Source organism: Anomalospiza imberbis, chromosome 6 (genome assembly GCF_031753505.1).
Source record: "Anomalospiza imberbis isolate Cuckoo-Finch-1a 21T00152 chromosome 6, ASM3175350v1, whole genome shotgun sequence".
Classification (NCBI taxonomy): domain Eukaryota; kingdom Metazoa; phylum Chordata; class Aves; order Passeriformes; family Viduidae; genus Anomalospiza; species Anomalospiza imberbis.
In genome coordinates, this window is record NC_089686.1 from 31,198,773 (window position 1) to 31,220,014 (window position 21,242).

Genomic DNA, 21,242 nt, shown 5'->3' on the forward strand with positions numbered 1-21,242 from the left:
TGCATCAGTAAGATGATGTTGGAGACCCTGGTAGAAATGGACTCCCTGGCTCCCTGAAAGTGTGACTCTGCAAGTACACAAACCAGCATTCACACCTCCTGCTGGCCATTTACCCACTGAAGGAATTTCCATCCGTGCCTCACAGCTGCTGCTGCTGCTGCTATTTACAGGTAGGTGAAAGTATCTGTTTGTGAGGACAGAAGTCCCATTCCTATATTTCCTCATGCCCTGAGATTAAGGCTATAAACATTTACAATAATATGAAATACACCGGCCAACCTTACTTACATCTACCATCCTCTGAACGTGTTTGCTGATGGTTTTTGGATCAGGCTTTGGGGCCACTCCTGAGGCCCAGTCTGCAACTACTGGTGGTTTGGAAGGTGTCATAGGCTAAAATAAAAAAAAAAAAAAAGGAATTACCACATTAGTACCACATGGAAAGATTTTCAGTATTACACTTCTTCCATTGGTGACAGTGGACTATGTGACACAGGATTGCAGAAATGACCTGCTGGACCCAACATCATTCTTTTGATAATTACATGGTGCTTAAGCTCCTTCTTGAATTGTTCAAAAGAGCAGTCATTCCTTAAATTGTCACAGTTCACTGACAGCCCTGTAAAATCACCATCTTTTCCATATTAATAAAACAGGAACAAAACTACCACATAACACTCATGGCTTTCATCATTTGAACTATATAAGAATTCTCCATTTGAATAAAGTTGAAAAAAGTATCAACTGCCAAGATTAAGACTGATGTCATGTCTCTACACAGCAACTTCATTTATCTTTGTGTTCATATTATAAAACTTGATATGGTGCAAACTCTGCCATATATTCTATCTTAGACTTCATCATCAACAAAACAATTTGTGTTTTAATAGATTTCACTCAGTGTACAAAGCTAAAGTGTTTTCAATTTAGCATATAATAAAATAATAAATTGAATGCAGGAGATAAAAAGTTCTTTTAAAAAATCCTGGTTTTAAAATACAATCACTCATAAAAGCCCTCCTTTTGTTAAGAATCTGTAAAGGCCCTTACAGCAGCTCGGTGACTTCGTGGCTCTCGTGCATACGAAAGTTCATAAATTTCATCTTCTGTGTAGTAAAGATCAAGGGACAGCTGAAAACAAACACATTAGTTTAATCCCAGAACAGTCACTACTACTTTATAAATGTGCTGCTGGAGTGCACTCATATTTTCTGGTGCATTATTTTGTTATTTAGATTACACCTAGAAAAAAATGAACTTGAGCTGCACAGGTCGATTAGAAATGTGTCCAATTCTACATTACAGACTGTTATTGCCATTATTTGGAAACCTGGAGCATGGAGTATTGGGAGTTCAGAAGCTCCTGCATTGAAAAGAAGTATTTCTTCTCATTTATATCCTGTCATATATACCTGCATGAAATTATGACCAAAGTTCTACATAACTGTAATAGCTGTTTTTATAAAACATTATTTAGAAGAAAAATATACTTAGAATAATTTCAAGCAAAACATTTAAAACAAATTACAGGAAGAAGTAAAAAGTTCACCATTTCACATAGCTGTATTTCAGGCTCTGGGCATGTGTGCTTAATCTCACACAAAGGTGGTCCCAGACAGAACAAATAACCTCAGGCACATAAGCATTTTTATCTATTAGCTTTTTCCTGAAACAGGGCTTGTAACCAGAAAGTGGAAGCAGACTATCTGGTTTTTCCAAGATGAGATACTTGTTAAGGCCAAACAAAACTGAGAAACAAGCAAGGAAGATTTACTCTTTTAATAGAAGGTAGTATTTTAACTTACTAGGAGAAGCCAAAACGATAGTTTTAACAATGTCCTAGGTAGTATCCATTTTTAAGTAGCATGGCATTGACTAGATAGGACTGGGACTGAAATACATCAACTATATTTGATTAATGTTTATGTCAGACAGTTTCTTAAGTACCAGAAGAGACTTGGTTAGAAATGCAGTATCTTGAGGGACTGAACTTTTGTGTGATTTTGTTCTCAGCACAAGGAATCTTCCTTACTGACAGTACAGAGAGTAATACAGTGAAGCAGAAATAAACATTTCCTTCCCTTATAGAAATAATTTGAAGCATATTGCTGAACTGGCACTTCTACCCTTGCTGCCACATAAATCATCACCAATCTTTTCTCTTCTATTCCTATGCATTTACCCTTTGGGGAAAAAAATACGATCTTAAGTATTCATAATTAATTCATTAATTTAATTCTCTTTTTAGTTATTTGATAGGTATATGACATTTTTAATTGGATGTATTTATCTTATCTAACACACTTACTGTAAGCAAGTGAACAAGGTCCATATTAGCCTCCAGGGGAAGTGGCATTTCCTGGAGTTGTATCAGCTCATCTATGTGGTTATAGAGAGAATATAGTTTGTATACATTAATTTTTTTGTCCTCCAAGTAGTCTGGCATGCCCTCATAAAGGGATATCAAGTCTTTCAGGTGGACCCCAAGGATTGGGATCTTAAAGTTACTGCACTCATTATAGGCACGTCGGTAACTATCATAATTTCTGTAAGACGAAAGCAATTCTGTCATTTCATTAAACACCTAAAAATAAAAAGAAAACAAAAAAATCAGTGCTGGTTACTGTTTCTATTTTTGTCATACAGAACAAGAACTTCCCATGTTATTGTTAAGGAATTTACTCACAACTCTTGAAAAAAATTGTAAAACTTCAAATGAAATCTAGGTATTCTAGATTTTCTATACCCATAAATTAGGTGCTATTATGTAATTATAGATGGTTAATATATAATCTAATCTATAATGCTGGTCTCCTTACACTCCCCATTTAGTTAAATGAAAAGAAATATGATTCTCTCGAATCAGGGGGGTCTGTATGCAGGCAATGTGTAAGTATAGCACAAGTTCTCTGACATTCATAAGAACAGTCATCTTCACATTAAAATGTGGAATGCATTCTCTGACTTTCAGGAGACCAGCTGGAATTGCTGGAGATGTCCTGGAAGTGAAACCCTGTGCTGTGCCATGATCCCATCGTGGTGTGATCAGAAGTCATACTATGGTTCAAGGCAGCATACCTGTCTTTTTAAGAACATTTTCTTGCATGGAAATGAATTAGAAACAGTATCTTGGGTTTTTTAAAGGCCAAATTAATCTTCAGCCTAGCAGTATAAATATTTCCCTTGTTTAAAATTATACAGGTAAAAAGCTGACTTATTAACATAATAAAATCAATGGACTAACGTTTTCTCAGGGAAATTCCTGTCAAAGTTCTCCATTTGTAACCTTTACTAACTGTTAGATGAAGTTAAACCTCAAAGTGTGTTTTCAAGTCAATAATTACCAGCCTTTTATTTCCTGCTTTCTATTAGCACCTGCATACAATATCTTGAAACAAAAAGTTATTTAAATGATATGCACACATGCAGTCCTTAAAATGACAAAATTTGAAAAACATGTTTCTAAAATTAGTTTTCTAACTAATTTTATAGATCTTGATAGCTGTAACCATTTCCAGTGCGAGGTCACACTTCAGGTCTTTACTCAAAGTATGCACTGTTCATTTAGGTTGATCATACTGTCATCAAAACAGGCTCATTAGACACCTTCATGGACTCTTTCAGGCCCAAAAAGATGAAAGTATCTTATTCTCTTAAGAAGCCACATGAATGCTTAAGAAGCATTGCTAAAAAATTATGCCTTCCTTCCCTTTTTAATAGCTTTCACTGGAATTTCACAAGAATTTAACTGGAAATTAAAATAGATTCCAAACAGTCCACCATACTATGTGGCTAAATTTGTTCAAGTCTAAATTAAATAAAACCTGCCAAATGGAAAGATCAGATGAACAAAATCAGTCCTTTCGCTCAAAGTGCAGAGTTCTGTGCTAGCATTTTACAGATTAAGGATGATCTATGTTACTACAGAAGATAATAGTTTTGTTGTCAAGTGTTCAAGGATCCAATTCTCTGTTTTCATGTTTGAATATTATTCTGTACTACTGCATGTAAATGAAAATGCAGCTCATCACATCTGAGATTAAAGGAGAAAACATAGAGAATCTATACAAGTCTTGAGGAAAGGTGGGGTTCCAAGAATTGTAGGAGTAACTGGTGATGTAGAGATGAAATAATAAATAAAAACCTTTCAAAACGAAAGAAATTTTTGTTCTGTCTTTCCATCTTATCCAACAAAGAAGGGTTAATTTTAGTGTGTGCAGTGACAAAAAAAGTTAAAGGTTCCCTTATTTGTAAAACTTAGAGAAGCAATACTAACCTTAATTACATCATGAGGAACACATGAGCTTGTTTCCTTGAGCCTTGAAATGGAACTGTGACAGAGACCTCCTATCACTGCCATTAATGTGTTGAAATTCTGCAGCTGGTGGAGCTTCTGTGTTTATAAAAAAAAAAAAAAAAACCCAAACAGTATAATTTAAAGGTTCAGGTTGTTCAATGTGCACATCCAAATTTTAATTTTCTCTATTGTCTTCCTCCAAAGTCTTACAAGTTTGTGCCATTTGACTTCATGTATTTTGGTGACGAGTTGTGATTTTACTGGGTGTAACATGAACTTCCTCTAACGTTATTAAATCAAATATTAAATTTTCAGCTACAGTAAGTCTTCAAAGTACCTCCTCAGTACTTCCCCCTCTTCCCACAGTCTACCACAAGTAAGAAACACTGCCTATTACCTTGGTTATGACTGCAGTTTAATTAGCATGCAAAGAATACAAATAGGACCATAGCTCTCCTTTTGCCCAGAAAAGCGTTTCTGGTGGAATGCTTCTAATTACAGCCAAAGCCATGAGAGTTGCTCATGTTTTGGAAAGCTTCACAGCCACAGCTGGGAATCTCACATGCTGATTCAAAAGCAAGCCTAGTTTTACAGTGAAAATAATTTCTTCAGAAAGAACATGAGAAAGTCCTGGTGCTGTGGCACTCTAATATCTGAACACTTGGTAAGACAGCACAGTCACACAAATGCACATGTGCTGTGTATGGACCGGGAGACCAGTGCCAACACTCCCAGCTCACCCTACAGTAGTAGGATGTGAAGAGCAGAAAAAAGGGCTGCATCAGAGAAAGACAAAATAAACACCAAACATGCTAGATTTTAACTGACCTGTGCAACATGAATAAACTTGATGAACACTTCAGCCCGAAGCTGTGGTGTTGGTCTGCTGAGAACCATTAGCTGCACCCACTGAGAGATACCATTGCAAAGAGAAATTGATCTTTCCATTGTTGGGTTCTCTTTCACACAACTATTCACAATGTAGTTCTGATAATCTGAGAACTTAAACAAAAAAAGCTTAAATGAAAATTCTTGTAGTTTCATATGCCTCATGATCTGTGTGTGGACAGAGGTCTGCTTTGCAAATGAAATATAAACTATGTCTTTTATACTTGAACTATCCATAAAACTGAAATCTTTCCTTTGTAAAAGCTGTAAAAGCTTTGTTAAGTTCAAAGCAGGGGCTTCCACTAATTGAATTAACTGAAAGCTTCTTTTTGCCATATCTCAGAAGTCTTGGCTCCTATAAATCCCAGGAGTAGAATTGGGGCTTTCCTCCCAGCCTCAGTGGCTTCATAGATTCATTGACTTCTATTGGGAAGGTTAAACAGAACTTAAATTGTAATCTAATAAGTCAGTAATAGTTTAAGGGAGTTCAATGTTCAGTTTATGTATTCTGTAGCTGGGGCACACTTCTGAATTAAGCTACACCAATACAAAAAGCAAGTTCAATGGGTTTAATATGAAACTGAGATAAGACCATTAAGAGTGAGGGCTGCAGATTCCTTAATACTTTTAATACAGCTTGTGAGATTCTCTTATTTAATCAAGACAATCTAAAATTTTTCAGTAGATACCTGTAACACACTTTTTTAAAGCCATCCTTAGATTAAGATTAAAGAGAAGAAATAATTTGCTTTTGTTGATGCAATCTTTATCCATTCTGATGATTTATCCATTAACAAAAATAAACAAAAATTTGAATCATCAGATTAAAAAAAATCTTGGATCAAAAAATCATGGGATTTTTACATCCATTCTTTACTATGACCACTAACATCTCACCAAAAACACTCACAGCTGTAAGAGACATACATTCCTTTCCACAGGAATATGTGGAATAGCACTGATCTTTAAGCAAAGGTCAGGCTGTTGTTTGTTTCTTACTCTCCCTCTCTCACTTTCTTGCAACTTCATAAATTATTTCCATCTATTTAATAAGAATTATTAGCACTTTAAAAGAAGATGACAGCAGACACCTCTAGGTTTGTCCTTATTAAATCAAAAATTGAAGAAATATTAGTAATAAGTAGAGCTGTCTCTGAAATTACATAGTACTTACATTACAATTACTCTTTGAATTTTGAACCCAGCCAGGTTTGGCTGGACTTTTTGAAATTAAAGCAACTACTCTATACAGATAGATAATTTTTAAACATCTGACTACATAATTATGAACTTCACAGAAGTTCCAGTACAACTATGAATCAGATTATTTTTTTTCTCAGCAGTCATCTCCTTCGGAAAAGTTTTTTGTTTTTTTTTAATGCTGAATAAATTAATCTCTAAAATGCTTCTTGAAAGTTTTGAATTAAGTGTGGTACGCAAATTTATTGAGGTCAACTACAATAAGCTTGTTAGTGGCATATATGCTAAAGTAGTTTAGCTATTTAAATATTACAAGAGTCTGTTATTGTGATGACTAACTTAAGAGCTTCAACAGGAATCCAGAATCCAGATTCTTACAAAAGACTGTGGCCTCCCTGTACTTTATGGCTAGAGATTAAAATACTTTCCAAGCATCAGCATACCTCCAGTCATTACTCTGTGAACACCACTCCTTGCATTTTAATTTGCTGCAAGATGGATGGTATCTCATGGAAGATTTTGCTGTATGCTGTGTATGTGATCAAATATTCCCTTCTGACTTTCAAATGCCCAAGCCTTTAAATGGTTATTCCAGGGACTAATAACACAGCTGGTCATTTTCAATCTTTCTCCTGGCTTATGATGCCATATTAGAATAATGAAAGGTTTATGCAGCTTAGCACATCATGAACATATTCTGCAAATATTTAATTAATAAAACTAATTATTAATTACATATTATTTTCTGACCCGAAGTCTTGGTAAGCTCAATTTACACAAAAACATATGCAGGTACCCTGCACATAAAATGTATACATGTATGTAACTGTTGGAACTCCATGACACATCTGACACTCTGACTAAAACCATACTTGTTATACTCATTAATTACCTTACATCTGCACAGAGGTTTTGAAAATGGTAAGTTATATAAGCTTTGCATATTATTACTGCCTACAGGCAGCAATCTGTGCATGACTTCAGTTCTACAGCTTTTTGAGTTTAACGCAAAACACAGAGTCACGTACTGTCAGCTCAAAACAAAGTACATGGAAACACTACTGTGAAATCTTCCACCATTTAGTGAGAGCCCCTTTTCTTGTCAAGGTTCAGCTTCATATTGTAGTGTTACCAAAAAACCCACCAAAAACAACTAAATAACAAGCAACAGCAAAAAAAAAAAAAAAAAACCACTGAAAAAACCACTTTGCTTTCAGTCTTATTATCACACAGACTTTGCAACCCTCATAGATTTTGGTCCCTAACATTCACTTTTCCATGTGTAAACTGTATCAGGTTTGAAAAGAGGCAATGTTGTAGCATACAATGATGCAAGTAAAGCCAAGGTGCACAGGGAAGTTTGCGTTTTATCAGCTACAAAAATTACTGAGGAAATAAACAAAAGGAAAGAAAAAAATCTTAAGATAAATCCTTAAAAATTGTTTGTGTATATGAAAGCTTGAATAATAAAATATGTTTAACCCCCTTACATTAAAAATGGTATTTTCTAAAGTGCTTCCTTATCTCTGGTCTTTATTTTGTTATGCACAATCAAAAAGGCAAGCAGAGTCCAGTGGCCATCTTCAGTGCAGTCCATTAATCACTGCACAGGATTGCTGCACTGTTCACTACATAAGGTTAGTACTCTTAAGAGAATATTCCAAGTTTCCTTCATCCCATTTCAGCCCGATTACTGATTTGAGTCAAAGGATGCTGCCTGTTCTTGCGCCCAATGCCATCCCTTGTTCTAACAAAACGAGCTTCTTTGAAAGGTTTTCTCCTCTTCCTTCCAACTGATCTTGCCCCAGCTCTCCCACAGTTGAGGTTCATTCTCTCACTCTCATATGCTTGTAGCAGAAGGGTAGTTACTCAGAATCTAAGTTACACTGGCCACCTTCAATACTAGTAAAATAAAAGAGTCTGGAAACAGACTCAGCATGTCCAACATCTTGTATGGCAGAGTTAATCTTGTACTACCACCCCTTTGCCATATTTCCTGTCTTTCCCATATTTGCTTAATATAAATAAATAATCACATAAATAAATAAAAATAACTTACTGATATTCTTCTGAAAGACTTAAACTCAAGATAGGTAAGGTGGTCTGACAGCTCTTCTGGCTCAAGGTGATCAAAAAGAAGTGAGACTTTCCGTTTCTTACTGGTGTTGGCCTTTACACGCTGTGTCAGCTTTCTAGACCAATCCCTAGAATTTCTTTTAAAACATAATTACTCCAAGTTATTTACTTAAGAGCAAAATTTTCCTCTTTCCCTAAGTCAGAGGTAACATTGTTTTCATGCCTTACTCCAGTAAAATGAATTATTTGAATTTCAAAACAGGAAACTCCTTTCATGCATTAGAGATTATATGACAAAATATTTTTGTTAGTCTTTATTGTATTGATGTAGCACTTTAAATACAATACAACTGTCTTACTAAACAGCATGAGAGTCCATATAATTGCTGCAAACAGTTCTACATTTTCAGAATAGCTATCTGTAACTTTGTCTTCACTGAACACATCCAGCGCTCCTCCATTAAATAATCCTCAGATTTCCTTGAGCAACCTCTGAGTATGAACTGTCCCTCTTTGCTATTGACCCATAGAGTAATAAAATTTATTTCAATTTGAAATGCTAAATATCCTCTTTCATAACCAGATCCAAAATGTATGCTAAATTCTGCTCTGCTTTAGCCTGTGCATTTCCAAAGTACAAACTGACACTTGTTTTGTCAGTTGTACTGCTCCACAGAACTATCTCACTCTCATGTAACAGGCAAGCATGTCTTCCCAAGAAAGAACTGTGATGTACAGCTTTAGGATTTATTCTTGTTACAACAAGTATTTTATAACCAAATTCATCTAAACAATATCAAGAGTCTGACAACTTAATAAACCATATCCTCACTTACCTTTGTTGCTAAAATATAAACACACTTTTTTTACCTCATCTGTTATTCAATCAAATTTTATTCTCTTTTTCAGTGATTTCAAGTGATCTTGCAAAACCATTAGGCATCTACAAATTTTCTAAGTTCCCTGGACAAGGTAAAACCTAGCTGTCACAGAGAATCAGCTCAAAGTCTACACGGCAGCTAAATCCAATCTAAGTCATTCCTGAAAGTCATTATGTTCCACTAGATAATGTATATTTCATCTGTAATGAAGTATAAATTCTTGTAAGGATAGCTAACATATGACTTATGAGAGACATTTTATTCGATTAAGGAAATTCAGAGCAAAAGTTTGTTTTCCAAGAATATTGAGACTTTGACACTCACATTTGAGATGTGTCAATTAGACGACAATGTAACTCCTCACCATTAGCTCGAACCACTTCTTGAAATTCCTCCATAGCTGTGGATAGTTTAGAGTCCATTTTGAACATAATCCAGAATTCTGTAATCCAATACCTATTAAAATTAAAACACACACACACGAAAAAAAAAAAAAAAGGTTTTGATTTAGTTAGGCTGAAATTTAGTATGACCCTATATGGCTTGTGGAATGTTCCTTTGGTCAGTTCAGGTCAGCTGTTCCAGCTGTGTCCCAGCCTCAAGCTCACCTCCAGCCCACACTCTGGCAGGAGCAGATGTGAAACAGAAGGCATTGATGCTGTGCCATCACTGTTCAGCAAGAGGTAAAATAATGCTGAGTTTTACTCACAGATTCAACACACAGCATTATAGAGGCTGCTATGAAGAAAGTTAACTCCATCCCAGACAGACGCAGTACCCAGCGCTATACATGTAAAAACCTGTGCTTGTTGGAAAAATGGAAATGCACATTCTTATGGATGCACGTATGTATGAATTAATTTGCCTGGAAGCAAAAATGTTACCAGATCTCGCACAGTACTAAAGCATGCTGACATAACCAATAATAATCTGCCCTGAGATAATAAGATCATCATAATTCAAAACAAATTCTACTTTCTTGTTACTAATAACTTGCCCCTTTGTGAAAAAAGCAGTATCCTCAATCTATTAGAGCTGAATATTTTCCCTCTCTTCTGTTTTCTCTAAACTGAGATATCAAACTTTATTATACTTAATAGGTAAAAATTAGAGTGTTCCAGGACCTTTGCAAGTAGAATTACTAAGGAGAGTTACCTACCAAATGCAATAGAGCTTTTCTTAGTATAAAAATATCTGCAATATCCCACTTAATTTTTAATAGACCTATATAATGATATTAGACACACTTCTATCATTTCCTGAGGACTGTCAATTTTCAAAGATGTTTAAGATACAGATTCAAATAGACTCAGTTCAAAATTGTGACCTGACAGCTCTTGCACTGATTTAAAGAGATCTGCTAAAAGCCAATTGGACCTTTTTGTGTAGAGCTGCTAAAGTAAATATTGAAAAGTGGAAGCAGAATACCTGTTTCTCTTTTTAATGTCAATTTCAGACATGCAAAAACATATTCATATTTGTCACATGGACAACTGCAGACTAACGACTAATAGCAACCAGCCACGAATATACTTACCTCACAAAATAGCAGATCTTCACACACAGCATGGAAGAGTTATTTTCTAAAGCATTAAGATAGGTAGAAAACTGTTAAGGCAAACCACATCCATTCACATATGATGTAAAATGTAACATGCTTGATACTTCCCAACCTGTAAGCAATAACAATCATCCTGCTGATGGCAAATATTGTATCAGATTAGGGTTTTATGTAAGTATAAACAATGTATATCCCAAAGTTTTTACCAAAGTTTATTGCAACTATGACTACTATGAGTAATATTGATGCTGCTGCCAGAGTACTGAGTAGTGTTAACCAGTGAAGGGATTCTTTTTTCTACATGTTTCTTTGCAACATGCCTCACATTTTCTCATAAAACTTGTGCACTGACACAAGTCATTAAAATTTGAAATGTTCATACCAAATTTATCAATCAATGCATTTATGAAGCAATACTTTTCAGCTAATTCACTGGAGATAAAATAAAAAAAAGCTTTTTTCTTTTAAACATAACCAGTTTTAGGCAATGGCAGAAAAAAAAGTAAATGCCTCTCCATAGTAACCTCACCTTTCTAGCTACAGTTTTCATTTAAATTGCTCTGGCAACTGAAAGAAACAACAGTATTTTTAGTCTATTAGCTCATTAAAACATGTTTTGATATTGTAGCCAATGTCTGTTGAAGTAATGGAAAATACATTTTGAAAAACGTATTATGCATATCTTGATTCTTCTGATGGAGATGACACACATATTTTCAGGCCTAAAAACCATAATTTAATGAAATACCTTGTGGATCCACTCACAATCTGATCGCAATTAACTGCAGCCTAAATCTACCACAGCTGAGGGGACACGCCATCCACCCTTTCAGCATGCTTACACTACGCTGACTACAGAACTGGTGAAGTCTGAGTAAGTTCCCAAATATTTTTAAGGGCCCCTCTCTGAATGACTAGAATTAGATGACTTACAAAGAACTTGTAACCACCTGAAATCACTCCCATAATTTAGGGAATGGGAAATGGTGCAACTGGAACACTTGCAAAGTTTTGCAAAATACAAGAGCCCAGACTATCTGATCCATTCAAAACTGTCTTTAACTTTCAATGTCTTTACAGGGAGCTACACACAGAGTTAAAAACCAAGCTTGCAAAATATGCAAGTCTAATGAAACTTGGAATTGCTTTTCTGGTTGTAGAAAACGTTCCATCTCAGAACGAAAATGCAAGAACTGATTTGTTCCATTTTCCAAGAGCTCAGGAGCCTAAGTAAAATGCAACACTACACCACAGCTGTAGCTTAGCACACTTGATCCAACACCTGCCATTAGAGAAGCAGCAGAACAGTCCTGCTACAGACAGACAGTCAATGCTCTAGTAAAGCTCTGTTGTCAAGGATGCTGCTTGTAAATGCCTGGAAGATAGAGAGTCTGAGGAAATAAGAGATTATTGAATTGAATTGTACCAAAATTGGATGGAGATTCTTAGCATGACAGGTCTCCATCCTGTACTGTGCTCATCTAATTAGGAGTAAACATTTTGTAAAGCTAAGAAGACAGGTAACATAATCCACAATTAAAAATTCCAAAGAAAGGCTAGTATTGTGAATATGATCTAGTAGCTACATTGTGAAAAATCTTGTGAGCCAGAAACACACGTATGAGTCCAGACAGTCAACTCAAAATGGGAACAAATAGAAAGGAAAAGCTTATGATTTATTTCAGCAATTTTGAGCATGTGTGAGAGAAATCATTTTAATTGAAAATTTTCACACCCTGATGATACAGTTTTGTTCTTTGCTCTTTGACTTGATCGTGGACAGAGAGAGAAATAGATTTGAAACTTAGGCTCAGGTTCACAGTACCTAATTGAGGTGCCTACATTCATCTAACACCTGCTAGATATTCCCTCCACAGCCAACAGAGGGTGATTTATCCTACTTAAAACCTGACTTCAAGTTTCATCTTTTCCTCTGTGTATAACAAGGTAAACCCGACAAACAAAAAACGCCAACCCTAAACCAAACAAAAGCACACCATACAACCAAAAACTGTAAAGAACAAGTATACAGTTTAATTAGTGGGATACTAATACACCCATAGATTAAATATCCTCTACTTACCATCTCAAACTTGTCAGGCTATCAAGTTACCTTAAAAGCAGGTGAAGATTACAAAGGATATAGATCAACGAGTTTCTGAAGCATGTCTGCAGAGGAGATGAAAAACTGATGCATGGCCAGAATTATTTTTAGCAGCTGGTTGTTTTGACATGCATTTCCTTCTAAATCTGAAAAACAAAAAGGATAATTCATACTGAAATATTGCTATACCTTCATAAGCAATTTGCAACAGGCTTTTTCAGAATCCTAATTCTAATCAGGTCTGTTCATGTATGCTATTTCAAAGATAGCAGTAATTTACTAATGTAAGGAGTGCATCATTTTTCTGGTGAGAGCCATACAACAACTACTATATTTTACTACTGTGTTTGGAAGACCCTTAAAAACTAAGAAAAAAAAGGTAAACAAAAAAGCAGATGTGTCTCAAGAGTAATCAAAATACCCAGATAATTATACATAATGATCTAAGCCCAGCAATGCACTTAAATGCTTTTAGGCATATGAATATAAACTTGGAAACAAATCATTGAACTGCAGAGCAAAGTAGTTCAGTTACTGACCCATCTCAGCCAGTCATTGGTATGACTACACTTATCAAACAGAACAGCAATATTCTCAAGTGTTTGTGAGCCTTTTATGGTGAGCCATAACACTAAAGTGCACACACAGAACAGGATCACAGATGTACACGGAATGAGATACAACGTATGCAAGAAACCCAGAGGTTAATCTGTGCATACTCCCTGTGGTGGACCTAAATGCACTGCACATCAACTTGAACTATGCATTACAGGGATTTCAGCAGAGGAAGGGCTTTAGACTACATCTGTCTTCTTGTGTTTTTTTTTTTTTTCCATATGTCAAAAAGACCAAGGGCATGAAATGTAGCAGAACACTTTAAAAAGTTTCCACTTCTGCAACAAACAGTAGTGAAAGTGTTTGTAAATATTAACTGACAAGGTTCTCCCACAGCCAGTCATAACAGAACCTAACTAGCTTGAATTGGAATTTGACGCCCTTTCAAATACAAAAGAAAATGTATCTTCTTGAATAATTTTAAATAGATTAACCTCTATGGGAATAAATGTAGTTATCTCTTTAAAAAGCAGTAGCAGGAACAAGATAGAGAAGCAAAGCACAACATGGCAAAATAGAAGAGGGATGTGAAACAGCAGATTTCCAGCATATGAATTTGCACATCACCAAAATGGAACATTAAACATAGCCCATTTGCAAAACAAGATAATCCACATTAGTTACTGGACGAGAATTTCCATGCTCTTCTACAGGAAGATACCAAATGTATCCACCTTCAGTGATATGGTCAAGGGGAAAGCCTGCCTGTCCTACAGCCCATGAATGAGAGCAGTATAGACTCCAAGTAACAGGAAGTTCTTGATCTGCCTTTTGGCTTATGCTACAAGTTCTGTTTTACAGCATGAACCAAAGTTTACACGTTCCTTGTTTGTGTTCACACATAATTTCATTCCTTACTGAAGGATATACTTCCTTACTGAAAGAATACTGATGGATATAATATATCGTCTGAGATATAAACTGCCTAGCTATTACAGCATGAGCGCTGAGGGCAAACCAGCAAGTTATTCAGCTAGAGAAGTGGGAAATTTGCAGAGGAAGCCTGGGACATCAAGAATAAATACTTAATCAGGCCTTTAGCATTTGGCACTTGAGTGCGTACCCTTAGAGAGTCTTCATGAAGAGTAAAATTATTTTAGGCCTTACACACAGAAGTCTGTATCTGTTTTCTTCCTTTGACAAAACTTGGTGTTCTGCCAGAAGCTCCATCCACTAGCTCCTGTTGAATCAGGAAAACAGTCCCATATATGCTTAACTTGGAAGCCAAGTGGATATGTTCACACATACTCTATAAGAATATGCAGCTTCTTGTAAGTGCTCAATACAGATCATTTCCAGACAACAAAGACAAAAAATAACACTCTCTCTCCCTTAGCACTTTCATTGTGTGCATTCTGTGCATTGTGTGCATTTCATTGTGTGCAAAATCCTCTGCTATGACATAACACAGGTATCACTTGGCCACAGGTTCCCATTATGAATTTTTGTTTTCTAGAAGGTCTCTCTTCCATTTAGTTTTTTCATGTCACAAAGGTAGAGCGAAAACAGTATATTCTGCCTACTATAAGTCATTAAGTCAACACATTTATGGTGTTTTCCTGCATAATGAAAGTGCATTTATGCTTCACCACATCCAGACCTAATTATCTTGCAACAGAGATACACTTCATTACAATGGCATGTTATTATTTTGCACACATTAAAGCAATACTAGGTTTGGGGCTATCTGTTCTCTCATCCAACTGAAAGTCTCACCTTCACAAAAAAAACCCCCATTGTGTTTGTGATGGCTTAAAAAACAAAATAAATACTCTGCAAAAAGAAATCTAAATGTTCCCAGTGGTGTTGAGCACTGAACAGCAAGCCTGCATGTAACTGTACCAGCCCACAATTCACAATGGTAAAGCATCTTTGTGCAAATGCAAATGTGCAAATGCCAGTAAGAGGGCTGTCCTGACTGTGCTGCAAGCTGCCTCTGCAGCATTCTCCTGAACCCCCAGCAGTTTGTTTTAAAACTCCTTTTCATTTCCGTTTGTATACCTGCTTCTAACCACACGGCCTACCAAGCAAAACCACTGAGTGAATACTAACTAAAGTGGGATGGGTGTGTTTCAGTTAGTCAACTTACATTAAAAAAAAGCTGCAAATTACTGCATAAGCCTTAGCTTTGTGTCACTGCAGCAAAATACAAATAACCAACTGATTATTTGTTGCATGTTTTCCTCCTGTAAATCCCCTTATTGTATTCAGATTTTTAGTAAATATACTCTGAAACAAAAAAAGCAGAAGTTGAATATACTTTTCCAGCATTTAACTCCATGAGTCAAAGCACAATGACAATTAATAAGTACTTTATGATCCATGTAGTAGCATAAAGCCACTAATAACTACAATTACAAAAGTTCCATTTCTTATGCGAGACTCAGAACAAACAAGGGTAAGAACCTTCTAAATTAGGCCCATCAGCCAGTCTACTGCATGATCCAAGATCCAAGGAGTGACTCGTAATCTGAGATTTAGAAATAGCTTAAGCATCTCTAGGTCCTTGAATGCTTTAGAGAAACAAATTACTCAAAAGTCAGTAAGGCTTCAAGAGCAAACTACCTGCTTTTCACCAGATCCTGATGACCACAAGCCTGTGGTAAATATACTTAACAGAAAGAATATGTTCAGTAGAGAAGATGGCTGTACTGAGACCTTCCCTCTGATGCATGAATGCAATGATAAGGCAGTAATAAGAATGCCAAGGATGTCTTAACCAAACTGAAATTTGCAGGAAAGAGAAGTTAGCTTTTCTAGGTCTAAGAGGTCTTTATTTCATAAGCACCATCTTTATTTCATAAGCAGGTTCCAACTGTATCACCTAGAGTACAATTTGAAATGAATCAGAAGTGAATCACAGAGCACTGACATCACATGATCAGTGACTAAGCTACTAAGAACACGAATAACTTCTTGTAAACTCCCTTAAGTCTTCCAGTGGTTATCAAAATGTAGCACCAAAAACAACGGAGTGCAAGGAAGTATCAAGCAATTGCCAGAAGTTAAGTGCAAAGCTGAAAGTCGTGGGTTGCTATTCTGATGTGCCACATAGAATTCTTCAGGACTTCTGCAATTTTTTTCTAGTAGTTTAAAGAACATGGTGTGGGGATGGTGCTATAAATGTCTGCAAAGATTATTAAGTCAACATGTGATCTAAAAACTGAGGGAACTTATGTTCTTAAGGTCTCAAGGTTTCAAAGACCTTGATATAACACAGACATGTAAGAAATATGCAGATACATGTGGAAGTACATGGTAGAGTTTAGTGACTGAAACGAAACAGCCATAAGTCAATGCATCTGCCCCACATGCGAGGTGCAGTACTGCAAGATAACTTTAAAAAGCTAGAAGCAACCAAAAATTAAATAAAATATTTAATTAGTATTTTACAGATACTCCCTGGAAATTCCCTTTACAAACAGGAAACAGTCTGTTCCCCTTCAGCTTAACACTTAGGCAACCCATAGCAGCCTTCTTACTCCAGGCTTACTACTTCTGTGTTGGAACTTGATGCCCTGTACAGAGCTAGTCATTTAACTCTCTTCATTAAATTGAATACATTTGTCCAAAATCTGATTCACAAGAAGCCACCATTCTCCTTATCAGTTATGACAACATTATTGAGGGTCAGCAAGCAGATTTAACTTAAACTAATTTTTTAATGACAGCTGAATACTTAGTTGATGGCAGATATCAGGCCTAGGAGCCAATATCTTGTATTCTGTTGCTCCAATACAGAAATAGCTTTCCAAAATCATGCTTCAGAACCAGTTTAATTTGTTCTTAAAATTCTACAGTTATGAGGACTTCACAGGTTTTGTAGGTGTCTTATTCCAGTGCTTGAGTTTCTCTATCATTTAAGAGTTCTCCTTTCTGTCTAATCAGATATTTCAGCTAACTTGGGCTGCTTAAGCCCAGACTCCAGCAGACGGAAAAAAATCTTCTTTTTCTTAACAATGTATTTTCTCTGTTTAAGGGTTGGTTGCATCCTTCATCTATTTTATGAGCTAAGGAATACCAAATTTGTCATTTTTTTATTCCTCAGAAGCAAGGTTTTCTAGCTCTCTGGTCAACTTTGATGTTGTTTTCTGAACCCTTTGTAGCTCGCACCATTAAAAAGAAAACCTGAATATAGTATACTACAGGGGAAATCTTAGCACCAGAGTTAGCACTCTTACTATCCTTCACATAATATCTTTATATCTTAGCACTCTTAATATCCTTCACATAATATCTTTACATACACCTACATTTTAATGTAAGTAAATGTATGTTTTCATACAGAAAATATGAAAGTATGTACATTCCTCTATGCACACACTCAGAGTTTCTGCAGTGATACAATATTATTATTGTAATTAATACAATTTTCAGTTTTAAAGTCTATCTTCACAATGAGATCCTTTTCTGCAGACATGCTGTATATGAAGGACTTGACCATACTGTTTTACAACTGATTACTCAAGTAGTACTTTGTACTTATCCTTAGTGAATTTTTCTTCACTTCAAATCATTATCTTAAGTGCTTTATATATTTCAGAAATAATATAACTTATTATTATAACTTAATAACTATATAACTATATAACTTAATAAGAATGTCCTTGCAAAGATGACACAGTAATTAGGTAATAGAATGCATTTTTTAGTTTTAGCTGCAGCAGAAAGCAGGTGGACTACTGAGCTCTCCAGCTTACATTTAATTCTGTACAAGATGATGACATTCCCCCTCATGCCACAAGAGTTACATGATGTGTAGCAGACAGCACCAAAAAACTCAGGGAATTGCACCAAAGTTTTGGGTTCGTTTGTTTGCGTCTTTTTAAATTGGCTTATTGTCCATACAAGCTTGCAACTATTGAGTTTTACTTAAATTTGTTTACACATGAAATTGACCTTAGGAAGAAAAACTACAAAACTAAACTTAGAAGAAATCAGTATTTTCTGCCCTACTTTGTGATCAATCCTGCACCAAAAGCTCTCTGAGCCAAGTTAACAAAAATGTTGGAAGAGACCCTGTAAAACTGGTGTTTCTTCAAGTCTACTCCCTTTAAACTCCCTACAGAATAGAGGAGGAGGGAACCCACTCCTGTTCCTCCAAATACTCATAAACAATGCAGAGATATTCAAGACAAAAGTGAGGATAATATGCATCCAAAAAGAATAATGAGACTGTTTTGTGTGAAGGTAGGGAACATTGCGGGAGAGAAATCTCTAGGGAAAACCATTACCCTATCTCAGAAACAGCTTTTGGAAAGCTACATCTTGCAGAAAGAGCTCTAGGTAGGTAATTCTTTGAAATGAAAACAAGGAGATAAAAGCTTTTGTCAAAGGGAAATGGGATGATTTTCAGAAATTAAAATGTACTTTGAGAGAAACCAAATGCAATGTGGGTAAAAAGCATTCCATTAGCCTTGGAAATTCAGTTGAGGTACACAGAAGAAGACAAAAAGTTTGCACACATGGATGCACACCACATATCCTTCTACAGAATATTTAAAATATTGATTTTAGTAAATTTAGATGCAAACTTTTTAATTAAATGCTCTTTTTCTCTAAAGCCTACAAAACATAATTTGAGCATTCAAGACTTTTTCCAAAGCTTTAAGTCATGATGCTGGAGCCATGTGAATTTTTTGAGCTGCAGGCAACTCCTGAATAATTAAAGTGCAATGCTCGGCAACACAGCTGTGCTAGCATAGGCACTGATGGATAGGAAAAAACAGACTCCCAGAACAGAACCAGGAACTTCTGAGGCCAGTGTCCCTGTCTGACCACTGAACTCAGATGTGAGCTTAACCCTTACTCTGCAGTGTTTTACAACAGGCTTCCCTCCGAGGGCATGATTGATCCTGGGGCAGTTAGTCATCACATCCAAGGAAGCATGAAGCCTGTCCCACCCAAAGGTTCAGACTGCAACAGCCTAGTAGACACCAAGCTGCTTGCCCCTCAAGGGCTTGAAGAAGTTGCAGATCCCTTGGGTCCCACTTCCTGACCTCGATTTTCATTAGTGCTGCATGCTCCAGCTCTAATCCTGCTTGAATACTCCTCACTTATCATTCCACTTATGTACCTAAGCTTCCTAGTCTTTGCTTTAACTTCTAGGTATACTTCTGGAACTGGGGTTTACAGACTATGGCGAACTAACCTGTAACCCAGCATGGGGATGCCTTCTCCCACTGCCCCAGCAGTGAGGAGGCTGGGAGGAGGACAGCCAGAACAGCTGACCCCAGCTGACCAAAGAGATATTTCAGGTCATAGCATGTAATGCTTAGCATTTAAAAACAGGCTGCAAGTTTGTCAGGGCTGCTGTTGCTTGGGAACTGTCTGGGTATCTGCTGGTTGGTGATGGGCAATTAGAATATTTTGCATTGCTAAATAATAGTTATACTGATTTTTCTTGAAGTTATATTTAGATGCATGAAGATAGAACTTGCAGTCAAAACCCTGTAGTAAATACAAGTAAATAAGAGACTGCTTTATAAAGAAGAAAGTCTAAGTTTTCTTCATTTTGTTTTATTACATACTTCTTGACTTTGGAAAATTATATTGAAAAAAAGTAAAGTCAAATTTGCTAAATAGAACTATATTTTATATATATATATATATATAAATATCTAAAGTTCCTTCTCTTTAGGAAAATTTTTTCACAGACATCAGGTTAAAAAAGAAATCATTTTCATTTTGGTACAACCACAATTAACTTTAATAGTTAGCTAAACAGCACTTAGAATTCTCCAGAGCAGTAACTACTTTTCTCTTCCCACAATGTCATGCATTCTACAGAGCAGTAATGACACTTCTGTTCCCACAATGTCATTAATTGATCATTAACATAGTTTCTGTTGCCAAGCAATAGTAAGGTTTCTGCACTGTATTTGACCAAATAGCACTCAGATTACTTAACACACAACGATCAACAGCATTTTCACACAGAACAGCATCGTGAATAAAACTTAACTACTTTTGGGCGTGGGGGATTGGAGACCTCAACATTCTGCCCAGGCTTCAAGAGCAAGGGATAAGAACCCTGCAAGTTTGTGCAGCATGAGACAAAACCAAATGATTGTTCAGGCAAACCAGAGAGGAAAAAAGCAAATGGCCATAGCTGCATTCTGTGGGTGTGTATATGCCTTGAAAGAATTTATTGCCTTTGAATCAGAATTCTATATAAGAATTTGTTATATAGTAAATATGATAAAAGGATAAACACAGTAATTGAACTGTGATTGTTTTAGCAGTTAATTGTATGTTTGAACTAGACTGGAAGAATGTGTTTGTGTTCAAAGTAGAGTGAGTTTTTCCAGATAACTGATATGGGAAAAATGGGATAGTTTTCATTTTTTCTGTATTTTAGAGGAGAAAATGCATACAGCTCTAAAGAGGGAACTCTAACTTGCCTGCTTTGTTGTGTGTAAGATGGATGCAATATGTATGACTCTCAAAGAATTCCTAAGTCTCAATATATTTTTTGTATTATATTGATATGAGCAATATAAAAACATTACCAGTCCACATAACTACACAACTCAATAAAGTAGTTATTTTTTATTCCAGAAAATGTGAAGTATGATTTCCTTTTAGGTAGTTTATACCTAAGAGGCCACCAGCACCAAC

The 21,242-nt window shown here is 36.0% G+C and overlaps 1 protein-coding gene across 1 annotated transcript in view; it reads right to left on the reverse strand.

The window, feature by feature from the left end:
- The window catches only part of RASGRP1 (RAS guanyl releasing protein 1), a 37,201-nt gene that overhangs the window by 7,899 nt on the left and 8,060 nt on the right, over nt 1–21,242 (reverse strand). Inside the window, exons 3-11 of the mRNA XM_068193052.1 lie at nt 13,056–13,153; nt 10,880–10,950; nt 9,667–9,798; nt 8,445–8,598; nt 5,126–5,299; nt 4,277–4,393; nt 2,309–2,584; nt 1,051–1,131; nt 289–393 (exon numbers count right to left, since the gene is read on the reverse strand). Of these exons, the coding sequence (XP_068049153.1) occupies nt 289–393; nt 1,051–1,131; nt 2,309–2,584; nt 4,277–4,393; nt 5,126–5,299; nt 8,445–8,598; nt 9,667–9,798; nt 10,880–10,950; nt 13,056–13,153 (1,208 nt within the window). The remainder of the gene's footprint in view (nt 1–288; nt 394–1,050; nt 1,132–2,308; nt 2,585–4,276; nt 4,394–5,125; nt 5,300–8,444; nt 8,599–9,666; nt 9,799–10,879; nt 10,951–13,055; nt 13,154–21,242) is intronic.